Here is an 18,240-nt window from a genome sequence, read left to right as displayed (position 1 = left end):
AGAAGACTCTTGAGAGTCCCTTGTACTGCAAGGAGATCCAACCAGTCAATCCTAAAGGAAATAAGTCCTGAACATTCATTGGAAGGACTGATGCTGAAGCAGAAATTCCAATACTTTGGCCACCTGATGCAAAGAACTGACTCCTTGGAAAAGACCCTGATGCTGGGAAAGATTGTAGGTGCAAGGAAAAGGGGACAACAGAGGATGAGATGGTTGGATGGCATCACTGACTCATTGGGCATGAGTTTAAGCACGTTCTGCAAGTTGGTGATGGACAGGGAAGCCAGGCATGCTGCAGTCCATGGGTCACAAAGAGTCAGACACAATTGAGTGACTGAACTGAACTGGAGTCAATATTCTCTTTCTTTTGAGTTGTTTTTTCTCCTTTGTCTCTTACATCATCACTATAAAATGGACTGAAATTGTTTAATAAGCTCATAAACAAACTACTGAGCTTGAACCTTGATAAATGGAATATTCCCTGTCAATCAGTAAACAAAGGGTGTCACAGTCATCAGCAATCACAAACATCATGGGCCATGACCTGGTAAGTCCTGAGGAAATTAAGGAAGGAAAGAAAACCTGCCATCCAGCAGCCATCAGGCTGCAACAACTCCCCACGGTTAGCCCTGAGGAACCCCAGGACATGGAAAACCAAGATAGTGGCCCAGATACTTGAGGTGTCAGTTCAGTACAGTTCAGTCGCTCAGTCGTGTCTGATTCTTTGCAACCCCATTGGACTGCAGCATGCCTGGCTTCCCTGTCCATCACCAACTCCCAGAGCATGCTCAAACTCATGTCCATCAAGTCAGTGATGCCATCCAACCATCTCATCCTCTGTTGTCCCCTTTTCCTTCAACCTACAATCTTTCCCAGCATCAGGGTCTTTTCCAAGGAGTCAGTTCTTCGCATCAGGTGGCCAAAGTATTGGAGTTTCAGCTTCAGCATCAGTCCTTCCAATGAATAGTCAAGGACTTATTTCCTTTAGGATTGACTGGTTGGATTTCCTTGCAATCCAAGGGACTCTCAAGAGTCTTCTACAACACCAAAGTAGATGTAAGGAAGTGGTTGAATATTTGAATCATTTTGAACAAATATGATAGGATTTTCTGATGGGCTAGTTTTAGGATCTGAGAGAAAGAAATGTTAGGTAGGTAGAATAGGGAAAAGGAGTCCAAAATGGTGGTGGCTAAAAGACAAAGAATGTCAAAGGAAGGTCCGAGGACCAGAGTGAAGACTTCAGGCAGAACAAACAGCACTCCTGGCTAAGCACTCCAATTTGCATAGGGCAGGCCCAGGTGGAGGAAAAAACATATAAAAGCAGGAATCAAAGCGCTTTCTCATGGACTCTCTCTCCCGCGTGCGTGCGCTCTTTTCTCTCTCTCTCTCTCTCCTGCTATCTTCTAAATTAAATAGAGCTGTAACACTGATTTGCCTAAGAGCTGTAGCACGGTTTGTCCAAGACCAGAGAGCTGTGACACACTGAGAGCTTTAATGTCCGTCGCTCCAAATCTTTGTTGTGACGAGACAAAGAACCGAGGAACATACACTCGCGTGACATCTATGGTGCTGTGACTCGGATATAACCTGGCTGAAACAACCTCTGCGTGGAAGAGGCCAAGAACAACAGGAGCCCAACTCGGTGAAGCTCCCGTGCTAGAAGCAGAAGGTGAAGAAACCCAGTGCAGGGGAAGGCCCTTCATGCTGGAAACCTGGACAGAGAAAAACGAACTCAGCAGAGAGCTCACGTGACCCAGTCTCAGATTCCAGAAGACCTCTGGTTAAGGTAAGAGGTCCTCCCTCCTATGGCTGGAGGGACCTTTACAATCTCTCGTTTCTTGTTTCCTCAAACCTCCCTTGAACAGGCGGGCAGCAGGGGCACAACTGAGGGTCTCTGGAGAGGCTACTCCTCAACATGTCCCAAAGGTGCTATCTGCTGAGCCCCAGTAGCTGTTACCCAAGCTGATGGGGGTTCTTCTGTCCTTTCTCTTCTCTGTGCCAAGGATCAGACCAATGAAACTGTGAGCACCAATCAGATATTTAGCAAATTTTCTGGCAGGCTATGAAGGGGATTCCTTGGCATGTTTTTCCCACTGCTTTTTCCTCCTGTCCTTCAGCTCTCTCCCGGGACTCAAGCCCGGCCAAAACTAATGAAACTCAGGCTCTGATGTCTCATTGCAAAAATTCATTGAGAGACAAAGCATAAGAGGTAGATTTGTTAGGATCCAGAGAGAAGCCTCTCTTCAGGGTGTGAACCATTGCTGAGGGCAAGGGCTGTGGCCATGGTATTAGGCCTGGATAGGTTTTGTGAGGGGGTGGAATTCATATGCTAATGAGTGAGAGGATCATCCCAGCCATTGGGGAACCACCCACTCCTCCCTCTTTTGACCTTGTGCCTTGGAGCTGTCCTGCCACCTCTGTGTGTGTCTGTTGGCTTATACATTGGGGATTAAGGTTTACTTGAATTTGACTTGTCATCTTGGACCCAATTGACTTTAATTGGTTTACATTATACCCTTGTGCTATGTCATTCTTTCAAAGGTTGTGCTCTGCCCCCTTCCCTCCTGTTTCATGCTCTTTTCCTGAGCCCCATCCAGACCCACAAGGTTGCCTCTACAATCTTCTGGAAAAACAACCAGAAAATAGCTGGCACTGGAAGGGAAATACTCAACCCCCTAATCCTACCTAATACTGGTCACACTGGAGATCTTGGGGACGCCCAAACTCCAGTCCAGGGGATCCCAGGAGGTCATCACGCCTTGATCTGCCTAGGGATCGGTCTTCAAAAGGTTGTCACGCCTCAACCTGTTTGGGGATCCTCTAGTCTCAGGGGTCCCAGGAGGCCGTCATGCCTTGACCTGCCCGGGGATTCAATCTCTAGGAGGCTGTCACGCCTCAGCCTGCCTGGAGATCTTCACCCTGATCCGGGGATGCTTGGCTCTCAGGTTGCAACAGTACTAGGTAGGATGAGCTTACATATCTATTCTCGTCCATGGTGAGCAAACTAGCAATGAGTTACAAACCCCTTAATTCTACCCAGCACTGGTGACACTGGAGATCTTGGGGACGCCCAAACTCCAGTCCGGGGAAGTCCCAGGAGGTCATCACGCCTTGACCTGCCTAGGGATCAGTCTTCGAGAGGTTGTCACGCCTCAACCTGCTCGGAGATCCTCTAGTCCTAGGTGTCCCAGGAGGTCATCATGCCTCGATCTGCCCAGGGACCCAATCCTCGGGAGGCCGTCATGCCTCAACCTGCCCGGGGATTCGATCTTTAGGAACCTGTCATGCTCAGCTTGCCTGGGGATCTGCACCCTGACCCGGGGATGCCTGGCTCTCAGGTTGCAACAGTTCTGGGTAGGATAAGCTTCAGAAAGACTCACCCCTAAGGAAGTCTACCTATGGAAACAGAGAGAAGCCTATTACTTGTGGGACTGTGCCCAGTCTCAGCAATAACTCAGGAGCCCAATGAGAACCCCATTGCCTTTCTGGAAAGGCTAAAAGAGGCACTCCAAAAGTTTACCAACCTGGACTTAGACTCTTATGAGGGATGGGTGATTTTAAAGGACAAGTTCCTGTCCCAATGTGCATCAGATATCAGAATTAAGTTACAGCAGATACAACAGCAGGACCCTGCTGCCTCTTTAGATGAGATGGTCCAGACAGCCACCAAAACCTTTTATAACAGAGAACAGGAGAAGGAGGCCAAGGCCCAGGAGGAGAGAAAGAAAAAGACAAGCCATGCCCAGATGCTGGCCGTCCTCCAGAAAAGCCCTGTGGCAAACCCCGAGTCCTTGAGGGACAAGGTGCAAGACAGACGCCTGATCTGTAGACAGGCGGAGCATTGGGCCAAAGAGTGTCCAAACCATGACAAGTCTCCTAGAACGGCTTGCCACAAATGCCATCAACTGGGACAATGGGTGGCACTCTGCCCTCGAGACCCAAGAGCCTCAAGGTCAAGCGCCAAGCCTACCTTCACGATGGTTCAAGAGGACTGAAGCGGCCCGCTCCAGCCAGCCCGCCTGTCGCGGATAACCATCACGGGGCTGGAGCCAAGGGTGCAACTGGATGTGGCAGGTAGGTCCGAGAATTTCTTGGTTGACACGGGGGCTACCTACTCTGTCTTTATCTCCTACTCTGGAGCCTTCTCCTCCCAAACCTGTACCATTTTGGGTGCTACAGGAAAAGCAACTACTAAAAGATTCACCTGAGCACTTCTTTGTTGCTGGGATGGACAAATATTTTCCCACCAGTTTCTGGTGGTTCCTGAGTGTCCTACCCCCTTATTGGGAAGAGATATACTCACTAAACTGGGGACCACCCTTGTGATGGGAAGTTTTTCAGCTCCTAGAGCTCTCCAGCTCCTGGTCACTACTGAAGAACCCATTACACCTTCAATAGAGAGGGACCAAAAACTATGGGAAGACAAAATTAACCCCCAGGTGTGGGACCAGGGATTCCTGGACGAGCCCACCAAGCTGAACCGGTCATCATTGTCCTCCGAGATCCCACTCGGTTTCCTAATCAGAAACAATATCTGCCAGGGTCCAGCCCCGGTGGATCCAGGGAATTCAAAGCGGGGACGGCGTCGGCAAGATCAGGAAACAACTGCTTAATTAAACGTTAATTAAGGATATAAAGAGTGATTAAATAAGGATAGCTCAGTGAGGAAATTCAGTGGAGAAAAGAGGCTGAAATAAGGATAGCTCAGTGAGGAAATTCAGTGGAGAAAAGAGGCTGAATAATTCAGCCAGAAGATGAGAGAAAGAACGACATGGGGAGACCAAGTTTTGGTGAACAAGGCCCGCACTTTATTTTCCAAAGTAGTTTTTATACCTTAAGTTATGCATAGAGGATAATGGGGGAAGGGGTAGAGTCATGCAGTAAGCCAGTCTTTCTTCCTGCAAACTTATCATATGCAAAAGTTTAGGTGATTTGCATCATCTTCTGGCCAGGAGGTCTGTTAACATTTCAAGACTCTTTCTTCAGAAAACTTATTTTTCTCTAAAGGTGATTGGTCAGGAGCCACCCTCTAAAAGCATTAGATAAAGTTGCATTCCTATAGGGCAAAGGTGTGGTGGGCTATAACAAGAAAAAGAATTAACTCAAGGGTCCAAGGTTACAAACACTGCCAGGGACACAGCAGGTAAGGGATATGGAGACTTAGCAGCAAACATTGGCCCAACAAGTGAAAAACCCTTCACTAATACAGTTTCTAATCAATCTTTTAACTGCTCAAAGGAATCTGTATTTAGACAGTTTAGAACATCTCATGCCTCTCACAGCTGGGAGGCTTTGAGCAATCACATGTGGCTGGAAAAACCTATTCAGGCAGGCTAGAGGACTTCCAAAGGAGTTTGTAGGTTGAAACACTATCTGACCCAGGAACTTTATTAACTGAAGGTGTAAATTAACTCTTTTTTAGAGAGAGGTAGTGGGGGACAGCCCCCTGTAAAGTCAGAGGTGTAGGTGAGAGCACAAAGCAGAAAGTAGGCAGACTCTGGTATTGGGGGTAGATGCTCGAGAATTTCCATGGGGACTCCTGAGGCTCGATCTCGCCTTTGCGTGTGCCGAGCCTCCTTCCTCATGACCTTTGCCAGGGGCGGAGCTCCTGCTCCCGGCAAATATCCTCTCAAAAGAGAGGCTCGGGAGGGACTACAGCCTTTAATAAATAAATTCCTTGCTTGTGGGCTATTGGTCCCCACCAGTTCGCCATGTAACACCCCAATCCTCTCAGTAAAGAAAAAAGACGGAACCTGGCGACTGGTTCAAGATCTCCGGATCATAAATGAAGCTGTAGTCCCCCTCCATCCCACAGTACCCAATCCCTATGTAATCTTGGGAGAAATCCCACCCAGTTCCAAGTGGTTTACAGTCTTGGATCTCAAAGATGCATTTTTTTGCATACCGCTGGCTAAAGAATCCCAATACCTTTTTGCCTTTGAGTGGGAAGCCCCAGGAGAAAAACACCAACAGATGTTTTGGACAGTACTACCTCAAGGGTTCAGAGATAGCCCCCACCTGTTCAGACGGCCCTTAGCCAGGACCTCCTATATCTGGACCTGGGACCTAATGGGAAAATATTACAATACATAGATGACCTACTAATCTGCTCTCCAGATGAGAAAAGTGCCCAACAACATGCAATTCAGGTTCTAAATTTCTTGGCAGAAAGGGGATATAAAGGATATAAAGTCTCCCATGCTAAGGCACAGATGGTCAAGACAAAGGTCACTTACCTGGGAGTTCAGATTACACACGGGTCCAGGAGGCTGTCTTCTGATTGCGTACAAGGAATCCTCCAGTTGCCCTCCCCCACGACTCGAAAACAATTGCGAGCTTTCCTGAGGCTAACTGGTTATTATAGAATCTGGATACCCAATTATGGTCTAATTGCCCAGCCTTTATATGAAAGCTTAAAGGGACGAGATGATTCAATCCCACTGATGTGGGGAACTCCTCAAAAGAAGGCAGAGGCTACACTAAAACAGGCCTTAACTCAGGCACCACTCTTGAGGTTGCCAGACCCAGAAAAAGCATTCCAACTTTATGTCCATGAAAGAGAGGGAATATCCTTGGGAGTGTTAACTCAAAGATTGGGATCTGAGCCCCAGCCTGTAGCTTACTTATCCAAGAGGCTCGATCCAACCACCCGAAGCTGGCCCCTCTGCCTTCGAAATCTTACAGCTATTGCAATCATGATAGAAGGTGCTTTAAAACTCTCCTTGGGGGCAAACTATTTTTACCAGCCACCAAGTAAAACAACTCCTAAATGGGAAAGGCCATTTATGGATGTCTGATCAAAGAATCCTCAGATATCAAGTAATGCTGATGGAAAATCCAGGCCTCACTATATCCCCTTGTGAGGTTCTTAACCCAGCCACCCTCCTGCCTACCCCTCTTTCACTCTTGTCTAGAAACCTTGGACCACTGGACAAAACCCCGAGAGGGATTGTCAGAAGATCCTCTGACCAATCCTGAGGAAATCTGGTACACTGATGGGAGCAGCTTTGTCTTGGATGGAAAAAGAAGAGCTGGGCATGCAGTAGTCTCCAATTTTGAGACCATAGAGGCTAAGCCTCTGCCACCAGGTACTTCAGCCCAATTAGCTGAGCTCATAGCCCTGACTCGAGCTTTAGAGCTGGGAAAAGGAAAAAGAATAGCCATTTACACTGACTCCAAGTATGCCTTTCTGGTGCTACATGCACATGCGGCTATTTGGAAAGAAAGGGGCCACTTGACCACCCGAGGGTCCCCAATCAAATATGGTGATCAGATTCTTCGACTCTTGGAGGCAGTCCATCTGCCCACTGAGGTTTTAGTCTCCCACTGTAAAGGACACCAAAAAGGGAACATGGAAGTGGCACGAGGGAACCAAGCAGCTGATCAGGCAGCTAGGAGAGCAGCATTACAGAACCATGACCTAATAGCCACCTTAGTTCCAGAGACTAATTTGCCAGAAACTCCTTCGTATACTGAGGGTGAGACTCTTAAAGCTAAGAGCGAGGGCTTTCAAGAAGATCATATGGGGTGGTTCCAAAAGGAGGGACTCCTTTTTCTGCCTGGGAACCTCCAGTGGAAGTTGGTTAACTCCTTACATGCCACTACTCATTTAGGGGAAAAGTCCCTCCAAAGATTACTAGAAAGGTCCTTCAGAGGAACAGGCCTCCAAACAACTATAAGACAGGTGGTCTCCTCTTGTCCCACTTGCCAGTTAAACAACCCCCAAGGAGCTCGAAGACCCCAGCTGGCCCAGCCCATCCAACGACGTTGGCCTACCCATGAGAGGACTGGCAGATGGACTTCACCCAGATGCCAGTTTCTCAAGGCTATAAATACCTATTAGTTATGATAGATATATTCACAGGATGAATTGAAGGCTTTCCCACCCGGACTGAGAAGGCTGAGGAGGTAATAAAAAAACTGCTCCATGAAATCATTCCAAGATGATTGGTCATTCCAAATGACCAAGATTTGGTCTGCCCAGGTCATTACAAAGTGACAATGGGACATCATTAACTTCTAAGGTCACCCAAGGGGTCTCGAAAGCATTGGGCATTACTTATTATCTCCTTTGTGCCTGGAGGCCTCAGTCTTCAGGAAAAGTAGGAAGAGCCAATCAATTCTTAAAATCAGCGGTAAAAAAGATAACCCAAGAGACCTCCCTGGGATGGAAGGGGACTTTACCAATAGCTCTCCTCCGCACCCGCATTGCCCCTAAGGAACAGGTTGGTCTTAGTCCTTATGAGATGCTATATGGGAGACCTTTTGTTTATGTCAATGACCTCTTCCTAGATCCAGAGGTTCAGACCCTCCAGTCTTATACCATAGTCATTAGGCAATTCCAACAGGAATTGAGGTATAAAACAGGACCCAAAAGATTCTAAAGAGTCACCACTATATGCTCCAGGGACTCAAGTCCTAATTAAAGTCTGGAAAGATGGGTCCCCAAAGGCTCAACTCCAGCCCATATGGAAGGGCCCCTACCCTGTAATACTTTATACCCCCACAGCAGTCAAGGTACCAGGACACGACTCCTGGATTCACTACTCATGAGTCAAGCCGTGGAAGAAAAGAGAAGAGGACACTCGATACACCTGTGAGCCCCTGGGAGATCTCAGATACCTATTCAGAACTACCAATGAGTGCCATTCTAATGAACACCCCCAAAGTCTGGTTTCTGGGGATAAGATTTCTCAGGATAACTCTAAAGAGCTAACACAGCTTGACAGAGACTGTACTCCAAAACAGACAGGAGATAGATCTTCTGATCCCTGAACAAGGAGGGACTTGAGCCGTCCTGGCGATGTGAATTTAAAATTGACCAATGTCCCTACTAGTCCTTGTTATGCTATATTGATGATGCCTATGATTATTCCATGTACTGTCAATTGTCTAACCTGTTTTGTCTCTGCCCAGGTCAACTAGCTACAACATGCAGTGCCAGTTCAACAAAGATATAAAACTACAGCTGACCACAGAAAACGCTATAAGGACTCTGAGGATTAAGACTAGCAAGAGGGGGAGGCCTAATACCCCTCACCGTCCCGTTCAGCAGGAAGTAGCCAGAAAGACCTCGAAGCCCCTATTCCCAAAGAATTGGGCCTCCCATCTCTTAAGGGGGGAATGTTAGATGGGTAGAATAGGGAAAAGAGTCCAAAATGACGGTGGCTAAAAGACAAGGAATGTCAAAGGAAGGTCCGAGGACCAGAGTGAAGACTTCAGGCAGAACAAACAGCACTCCTGGCTAAGCCCAATTTACATAGGGCAGGCCCAGGTGGAGGAAAAAACATATAAAAGCAGGAGCCAAAGCGCTTTCTCATGGACTCTCTCTCCCGCGTGCGTGCGCTCTTTTCTCTCTCTCTCTCTCTCTCTCTCTCTCTCTCCTGCTATCTTCTAAATAAAATAGAGCTGTAACACTGATTTGCCTAAGAGCTGTAGCACGGTTTGTCCAAGACCAGAGAGCTGTGACACGCCGAGGGCTTTAATGTCCGTTGCTCCAAATCTTTGTTGTGACGAGACAAAGAACAGAGGAACATACACTCGCGTGACAGAAGGAACCCCCAAAATTCAAAGACTTTAATCTTAGCAACTAGAAGAATGTGTCTTTCACCAAAATAAAGAGCAGTTGATTTTAGGGAAAAAAAAAATCAAATACTGGAAATATCCAACCAAATAACAAAATCAAATTTGGAAAAATTCTAATTTTTCAGCATTATCTAGACATCCCAATAAATAAATATAAATCTGTCTCCAAGAAGTAAACATGGGAATCATGAATACAGAGACGACATTTACTGTAAGAGACTGGATAAAACTGATAACATTATGTATAAAAAGGGAAGGTAAGAGAACTAAATCTTGGAACAAAGATATACGGGGGCAAAGACTAAGAAAAATAAAACCCAGCAAAGGACAAAATGTCAGAAGACTGGATTAAGAGAATAATCAATAGATTTTGAGAAGCTACATTTAAAAAGTGTTTCAAGAGAGAAAGGATGATGAATTTTATCAAATGATGTTTAGAAAGCAAGTTAGAAATGACCAATGAATTGGGCAGCAAGGAAGTCATTACTGGGTTTGACAAAAATATTGTTATGGCAAGACTTCATTACAGAATGGAAAAAGTAGAAATATAGACAGTAAAGCAAGATTACTCTTTCATGGGATTCTCATCAAGATTGACAAGATCAAAAGGGAACAGAAAAAGGGAAAACTGGAGAATGATAAAAGGAAGATTGGTCTTGGTGTAGGAGAAAGTGAAAATTTTCCTATGCGTTTTTCTATACTCTTTTTAAAATAAAAAGTAAGTATTTTTGGCTGAGACTAAAGAGGCGATCCAACCAGTCCATCCTAAAGGAGATCAGTCCTGGGTGTTCATTGGAGGAACTGATGCTAAGGCCAAGACTCCAATACTTTTTGGCCACCTGATGTGGAGAGCTGACTCATTTGAAAAGACCCTGATGCTGGGAAAGATTGAGAGCAGGGGGAGAAGGGGACAACAGAGGATGAGACGGTTGGATGGCATCACCGACACAATGGACATGGGTTTGGGTGGACTCCAGCAGTTGGTAATGGACGGGGAGGCCTGGCGTGCTGTGATTCATGGGTCGCAAGGAGTTGGACACGACTGAACCGGAACTGGAAAGAGGGGAAGGAAGGTTGAAGCTTTGCAGACACAGAAGAATGTATTTAGTAGCCATCTTGAACAGAGGTCAGCAAATTTTTGTCTCAAAGAACCAGATATCAAATATTTTCGTCTTTGTGAAAAATATAGTCTCTGTCACAGCTACTCAACTTCAGTGTCATAGTGTAAACAAATAATCATGACTTGTGTCAATAAAATTTTAGTTATAAAAGCAGGCAGAGGTGTATTTGGCTCACAGAAGATAGCTTACTGATTCTCGATTTAGGAGAGTGAAAAAAATGGACAAGAGAAATGCAGTAGAGTTTCCAGAAAGCTCTCAAGTCTGGTTTGAGAGTATAATCGTAAAGTGGAACCAGCCAGGATGGAGTGGTTTTGCTTGAACCATGTTGTTGATACTTGGAGGCAGATGTAAACATGCTAAAGAAAATGTTGAAAAACACACACATGTTTTATCTTTAGTTTCTGCCAGAATGTGAAAAGCTCTATTCACTTAATCTCCCCTCTCTTACAATTTTGTGCTTCTTTTTGCATGGTTGGGTATCATTCTCCATTTAGCAGCCTTAGTGATTTTCTTAATTCCTTTATCAGACAAGTAGTTTCCTGCGCTTTCCCCTTCAATGTCTCCCACTGCATTAATGTGCCATATTCCAACCATGACTCCCTACATCTTGCAGAAGCTGACCCCACCCTCCTCTGCTGCATCATCTCACATCTCTTGATTCTCTTATTATTACACTCCACACATTCTGATCCTGTTTCTGTTTCTCGAATATATCAAATCTTATTACTCTGTCCTCAGGCTCTTTCCTCTGCTTGGAATGCTCTTCTTCTGAACATTATCTAAATTTCCATTCATTTCTTAATCTCTGTTTAAACACCTTATAATGCTTTTTCCTCTTGGAAGCGCTTCTTCAAACTTAATACTCTCTTCTCCCTCTGCATACCTCCTTCTTCCCACACAGCAACCCACTAATTTTTCCTCTAGGACTCTGCCCTTCCCCTTCACTGGATTCAACATAATGATCATTTATAGCTGATGTCATTTGTTTAATGTCTGTATGGCCACTAACATATACATCTCACGAGGGCAGGGTACACACACAATCTGTTTCACCAATACACATCCTGAAATAGCCCTTGATTTAGCAGATTTGTAATCAATATTTACTGATGAATGAATTAAGGAATTCTCTCAGATTTCATGCATTTAATGGTTGAATGCTGCTTTCTGATTGTTATTCCCTGCATTACTCTGCTGAGGTTGCCATTAAAGATGACCACACACTGGGTGACTTAAGCAACTGGAAATCATTTTCTCATGATTCTGAGGAGGTAGAAGTCAAAGATGAAGGTGCCATCAGAGTTGGCTTCTGGTAAGGAATCTCCCCTTGGTAGGTAGAGATCTTGCTGTGATTTCACATGGTTTTCTCTCTTTACACATTCACATGGAAGGAGAGCTCTATGTCTCTTGCACTTATTGTTAGGACACTGGTCCTATGTATTAGGGCCCCAACCACATGACCTCATTTTATCTTACCTCCTTAAAAGCTCTATCTCCAAATATTGTCAAGTTGGGGATTAGGATTTCAACATAGGAATGCAGGGAACACAATTCCATCCTAAGACTCCTACACTCAGTCAGGTTCTCTCTTATTTGCTCTCATAATGCCCTGTTACACACTGTTGACCCTGCATCTTACGTGACTGGCTCCATGTCCCTCTTTCCTATTTGACACAACTTCAGAAGAGCTCAAGTTGGATCAGTTTTGTTCAACATTCGATCCCAGTTATGCATAGGAAACACCCCAAACTACTTGTTGAGTAAATGAGTGAGTTTTTTTCTGTATTTAGAGTTTTATTTTACAGAGAAATCCTAATATTTTGTGCTCCAACTAATTACACTGTCTTATGGGAAACACAATCCTTTGAAGATTTTTCACTTGCTTTCTACAGAAAGAGTCAATTTGAAGATGGAAAAAAATTAAAAATTAAAATACAAAGTAGGGAGAGATTATAGTTTATGAGTGTTAACACACAGGTGCAAATGTGAAACATGCTTTGATGTTGATTTTAACAAAACCACAAAATGACAGTTTGGAGACAATCAGAAAAATGCAACACACGCTGGATACTAAATAAAATAAATGACTGATTTTGTTAGGTTCATGAAAATGGCATTATGATTTTTTTAATTCATTACTTATTAGTGATAAGTTTGCTGTTGCTGTTGTTTAGTGGCTCAGCTGTGTCTGACTCTTTTGCAACCCCATGACTGCAGACTATCAGGCTGCCCTATAGATGGGATTTTTCCAGCAAGAATACTGGAGTGGGCTGCCATTTCCTTCTCCAGGCAATCTTCCTGACCCAAGTATTGAACCTACATCTCCTGCATGGAAGGTGGATTCTTTACCATGAAACCCCCAGAGACGAGGTACTGAATTATGTATTTGTAAAATGATTTGAGGCATAATATCTGAGATTTTTAAAAATATTCCAGGAAATAAAAGTAAAGGTGACAGATAAAATGAGATTGTAAAGTAGAAATATTTGTTGAAGCTGGATGATGGAACATAGGGATTCATTTATACTATTGCCTCTTCTTTTTATCCTTAAAATTTCCATAATGAAATTTTTAAAAATACCCAAAATGGAAAAAACTGCTATGCACAAAGTTATTGACTTCCTAAAAAACTTCCATGCAAATCAAAGCTATTAATATAATCCATTGGGGGATTAATTCAGTTATACTGATGGAGTATAATGGCAACTGGCCAAAAAATTACTTTGTTCTTTCACTTACTCTCACCAAGTCATTGGCAAAAAAACCTGTCATCCTTGTCAATTTTCAGTATCCTGGAAGCCAAAACAGAAGAATTTATGTCCCATATTAAAAATCATATAGTATACTGAATACATAGAACAGCAACTTGGAAATTTTTAAAAATACCATCAAGAGCAAATACATACAGTTTCAAAAATTATGATATTTCATATCAATTGTTGAAATTATATGAATGGTAGTAAAATCACCCCATTCACTCCTAAAGAGCAATCTGTCTTGAAATCTGTCATGAAATAAGAGACTTGTGGAATGTAGAAATTAATTTTTCAAATGACTGAAGTAATTGCAGCACACATGTTGAGGTAAAAAAGTCTCCTCCTCATGACATCATATTAAACCATTTAATAATTTGCATTTTGTAAATGTGATGTAGAAATGTTCAGAAATACACTTGCTACCAGAATTTCTTTCATTGTTCTTAGATTCCCTTGTGACTCAGATGGTAAAGAATTTGCCTGCAATATAGGAGACCTGGGTTCGATCCCTGGGTTTGGAAGATTCCCTGGAGAAGGGAACAGCTACCCATTCCAGCATTCTGGCCTGGAGAATTCCATGGACTATACAGTCCATGGGGTCACAAAGAGTTGGACATGTCTGAGCAACTTCCACTCTTCACTTTCAAGGATGATTATTAAAATATAAACTAGTTTATGTGGCAACCTGGATAGGAGTAGAGTTTGAGGGGGAATGGATACATATATATGTATGGCTGAGTCTCTTTGCTGTCCACCTGAAACTATCACAACATAGTTAATTGACTATACTCCTATATAAAATTAAAAGTTTTTAAAATTTTTTGATTAAAAAATTTTTATAAACTAGTAACTTGAAAGATGGAGTAAAGGGCAAATAACTTTCATGAAGTGACCACTTTTTTATATTACCTAATCAAGGGTAATATTTATTCTTTCATTTAATATACAAATAATTATTTGCATTATGATCTATCAAGTAGAAATTTCCTATAGATAAATTGATAACTAAAGTGTTTTAGGAAATTTTTAAAAGAAGGTTTCTGATTAAAGCCCAGATGTAAACGACTCCAAACCTGTTTGCTTAACCACTGGTGTACATTACTTTACCACATTTTTGAAATATCCATTGAGCCCTGAAAGAGTGATATATGCCCTGGTAAAGTTGCAGCTTGAAGTTTTAAAAGCAGAAAGTTTATCTAGGAACACTGGTTTTTTGTGTGTAGGCAAAATGTTTCAGTCCTTTGGGGTATTGCAATAAAAATATCACAGACTAGTGACTTAAACAGTAAACATTTATTTCTCACAGTTTTGGAGGCTGAGAAGCCGAGGATCAGATTTAGTGTCTGGTGAGGACCTGTTTTCCGATTTGCAGATGGCCGCCTTCTCCGTGTCCTCACATGGCAGAAGGGGCGAGAGAGTTCTCTGGGGCCGACTGAGAGGGGAGGGAGGTGTTCTCTTTTATAAGCGCATTCGTCCCATTCATGAAGGCTCCACCCTCATGGTCTAATCCTCTTCCAAATGCCCATCTCCTAATACTGTCACACTACGCATTAGGATTTCATCATGAATTTCGGAAAAACACAAACATTCCGTCCATAACATAGAGTCAGTCTTCATGATTCAGGGTCTGGTCCTTCATTGGAAGTTTCATGAAACTGTCTGGTCCACCAGATGTGACTGACTGCTTCACAAGCACAGATTCAGTAACAATTGGTCCTAAGTTAGGAATTAAATAAAAGGTTTCTGCCACACAGCATTCCCCAACTCTAGTTTACATAGCTTTAAATAGTAGGAGCATGGACTCAAGACACAGCCAAATAGTAATTGCTTCAGCTTCTCTTATAGCATGTACACCACAATTTCCACACCTTCCCCTCCCTCCAATCCATGACCACCACCATGCAGACTGTGCTCCACGCAAGAGATGTCAAAGTGGGTGAGGTTTATTTCAGTATAGAAAAAAATATGCCCCTCTGGTCCCTGTTTAGCATTACCCTAATTGTCACAAGATCCCTTTGAGAGACCTGGTATCTTTAATGAAAGAATATCTAACTATTTAGAAGAAAGATGGTACCACAAGCTATGGATTGTTTCCGAGGTCATGTTTATATTGATCTTCATCTTTTCAGAATGTTAAAAACACTTTTCAGCTTTTGGTATAATTTTATAATACATAATGCACATTTTTCTAAAATTTTGGATATCATGTGAATAAAGAAATACATATATGAAGGTGTACTTGTTATACATATATATATATATACACACACATATATATGTATACATATACATATATATTACATGTATAATATATGTATATTATATGTATATATATAATATGTATATATGTTGGAAAATTTTTTCCTTCTGTAATATAAATTATGGACCTTGGTTGATAATCATATATCAATGTAGGTTCACTGACTATAACAAATGTACCACTGTGGTGTGGGACGTTCATAGTGTGGAAGGTTGTACATGTGTAGAAACAGAAAATGCATGGAATTATGTCTGCTTTCCACACAATGAACTTTGCTGTGAACTTAAAATTATTCTAAAAAATAAAACTCATTAATTTAAAAGTTTGTCAAAGGATTTTACCCTTCAAACACAATTAATTGTTTACTTCATTAATAATTTTCCTTTTCCCCTCTATATAATGAGCTATTTGTGTATAGATCTGGTCATAATAAATTAAAATGGAGTTTAAGGCCTTACCAAATATTTCTCATCTTTTATAAAGTTAAACTCAAGATTCATTTCTGTTAAGGTAAACTACTGCTAAGCTAAGTTACTTCAGTCATGTCCGACTCTGTGCGACCCCATAGACGGCAGCCCACCAGGCTCCACCGTCCCTGGGATTCTCCAGGCAAGAACACAGGAGTGGGTTGCCATTTCCTTCTCCAATGCATGAAAGTGAAAAGTGAAAGTCAAGTCGCTCAGTCGTGTCCAACTCTTAGCGACCCCATGGACTGCAGCCCGCCAGGCTCCTCCGTCCATGGGGATTTTCCAGGCAAGAGTACTGGAGTGGGGCGTCATTGCCTTGTCCAAGGTAAACTAACCTATATGTAAATCATGCATCTTTCTCATAAGAAAATACTAATCTCTCATCTGTTGGTGACTTTTGGGTTCAGAGATAAATACAAATTTATTTTTCTTTACAACAGAAATAAAACAGTAAAGGAAATATTTTCATAATATTTTCAGCTTTCCTGTTGTCCCATAGATTCTATCCAGATGAACTTTGTAATTCAGAGCAAACCAATTATTTCAGCCTTTTCATATGCTTATACTTTAGAATCAGATCAGTGAACTGAACTGATTAATGGGTAAGTTCAAAAAAAGATCAAAGTTTTTAATAGATTTTTCCAATGAAGAAAATTTCCAGTAGGGTAGACAAAAAGACGAAATTGAATCTAATTCTAGGAAGAAAATCAAATACAACTGCAGTTTAAACAATAGCATATCTATTAAACTGTAATGCACAGGATTCAGTTCTATTTTAGACTCCTTGAGGTTTATTTATAGAAATTAAAATCTTATTTAAACCATTTAGTGCTCAAAAGCACAATGCTTAAAAGAAATATGAACATTCAATTTAGTTCAGTTCAGTCGCTCAGGCATGTTTGACTCTGCAACCCCATGGACGGTAGCACGCCAGGCCTCCCTGTCCATCGCAACTCCTGGAGTCTACTCAAACTCATGTCCATTGAGTCGGTGATGCCATCCAAACATCTCTACCCTGTCATGCCCTTCTCCTCCAACCTTCAGTGTTTCCCAGCATCAGGCTCTTTTTGAATGAGTCAGTTCTTCACATCAGGTGGCCAAAGTATGGGAGTTTACGCTTCAGCATCAGTCACTCCAGTGAATATTCAGGACTGATTTCCTTTAGGACGAACTGGTTGGATCTCCTTGCAGTCCAGGGGACTCTCAAGAGTCTTCTCCAACACCACAGTTCAAAAGCATCAATTCTTCGGTGCTCAGCTTTCTTTATAGTCCAACTCTCACATCCATAAATGACTACTGGAAAAACCATAGCCTTGACTATACAGAACTTTGTTGGCAAAGTACTGTCTCTGCTTTTTAACCTGCTGTCTAGGCTGGTCATAGCTTTTCTTCCAAGGAGCAAATGTCTTTTAGTTTCATGGCTGCAATCACCATCTGCAGTGATTTTTGAGCCCAGAAAAATAAAGTCTGCCACTGTTTCCATTGTTTCCCCATCTATTTGCCATGAAGTGATGGGACCAGATACCATGATCTTAGTTTTCTGAATAGTGAGTTTTAAGCCAACTTTTCACTCTCCTCTTTCACTTTCATCAAGAGGCTCTTTAGTTCTTCTTCGCTTTCTGCCATAAGCATGGGATCATCCGCATATCTGAAGTTATTGATATTTCTCCCAGCAATCTTCATTCAAGTTTGTGCTTCATCCAGCCCTGCATTTCTCATGATGTACTCTGCATATAACTTAAATAAGCAGGGTGACAATATACAGCCTTGACGTAATCCTTTCCCGATTTGGAACCAGTCTGTTGTTCCATATACAGTTCTCACTGTTGCTTCTTGACCTGCATACAGATTTCTCAGGAGGCAGGTCAGGTGGTCTGGTATCCACATCTCTTGAAGAATTTTTCAGTTTGTTGTGATCCACACATCAAAGGTTTTGGCATAGTCAGTAAAGCAGAAGTAGATATTATTCTGGAACTTTCTCGCTTTTTCAATGATCCAACAGATGTTTGCAATTTCATCTCTGGTTCCTCTGTCTTTTTTTTAAATCCAGC

At 42.6% G+C, this 18,240-nt stretch overlaps 1 protein-coding gene across 3 annotated transcripts; it reads left to right on the top strand.

Moving 5' to 3' along the window:
* Nucleotides 1–1,149: 1,149 nt before the first annotated feature.
* Nucleotides 1,150–10,882, top strand: LOC147375659 (uncharacterized). Of its 3 annotated transcripts, XM_086390760.1 has the most exons (3): nucleotides 2,830–4,074; nucleotides 6,915–7,088; nucleotides 8,917–10,882. In XM_086390760.1, the coding sequence occupies exon 1, from the start codon at nucleotides 3,399–3,401 to the stop codon at nucleotides 3,993–3,995; it is 597 nt and encodes a 198-aa protein (XP_086246886.1). In that variant the 5' UTR covers nucleotides 2,830–3,398; the 3' UTR covers nucleotides 3,996–4,074; nucleotides 6,915–7,088; nucleotides 8,917–10,882. The 3 variants fall into 3 exon arrangements, 2 of the variants coding, with proteins under 2 accessions (XP_086246886.1, XP_086246885.1); XR_015160336.1 differs by lacking the exons at nucleotides 2,830–4,074; nucleotides 8,917–10,882 and adding an exon at nucleotides 1,150–1,786 and having other exon boundaries at nucleotides 6,915–7,270; XM_086390759.1 differs by lacking the exon at nucleotides 8,917–10,882 and having other exon boundaries at nucleotides 6,915–7,270.
* Nucleotides 10,883–18,240: the final 7,358 nt, after the last annotated feature.

This window comes from Bos grunniens, chromosome 3, assembly GCF_055505025.1.
Source record: "Bos grunniens cultivar Pamir isolate PY7600 chromosome 3, Bosgru_T2T1.0, whole genome shotgun sequence".
NCBI lineage: Eukaryota > Metazoa > Chordata > Mammalia > Artiodactyla > Bovidae > Bos > Bos grunniens.
The sequence above is the reverse complement of the archived record's forward strand: the minus strand, read 5'-3'. Positions and strand labels throughout refer to the sequence as shown.

Excerpts from the sequence above, each read along its gene's own strand:
- LOC147375659 (XM_086390760.1), top strand. The coding sequence starts at position 3,399 with ATGGAAACAGAGAGAAGCCTATTACTTGTGGGACTGTGCCCAGTCTCA.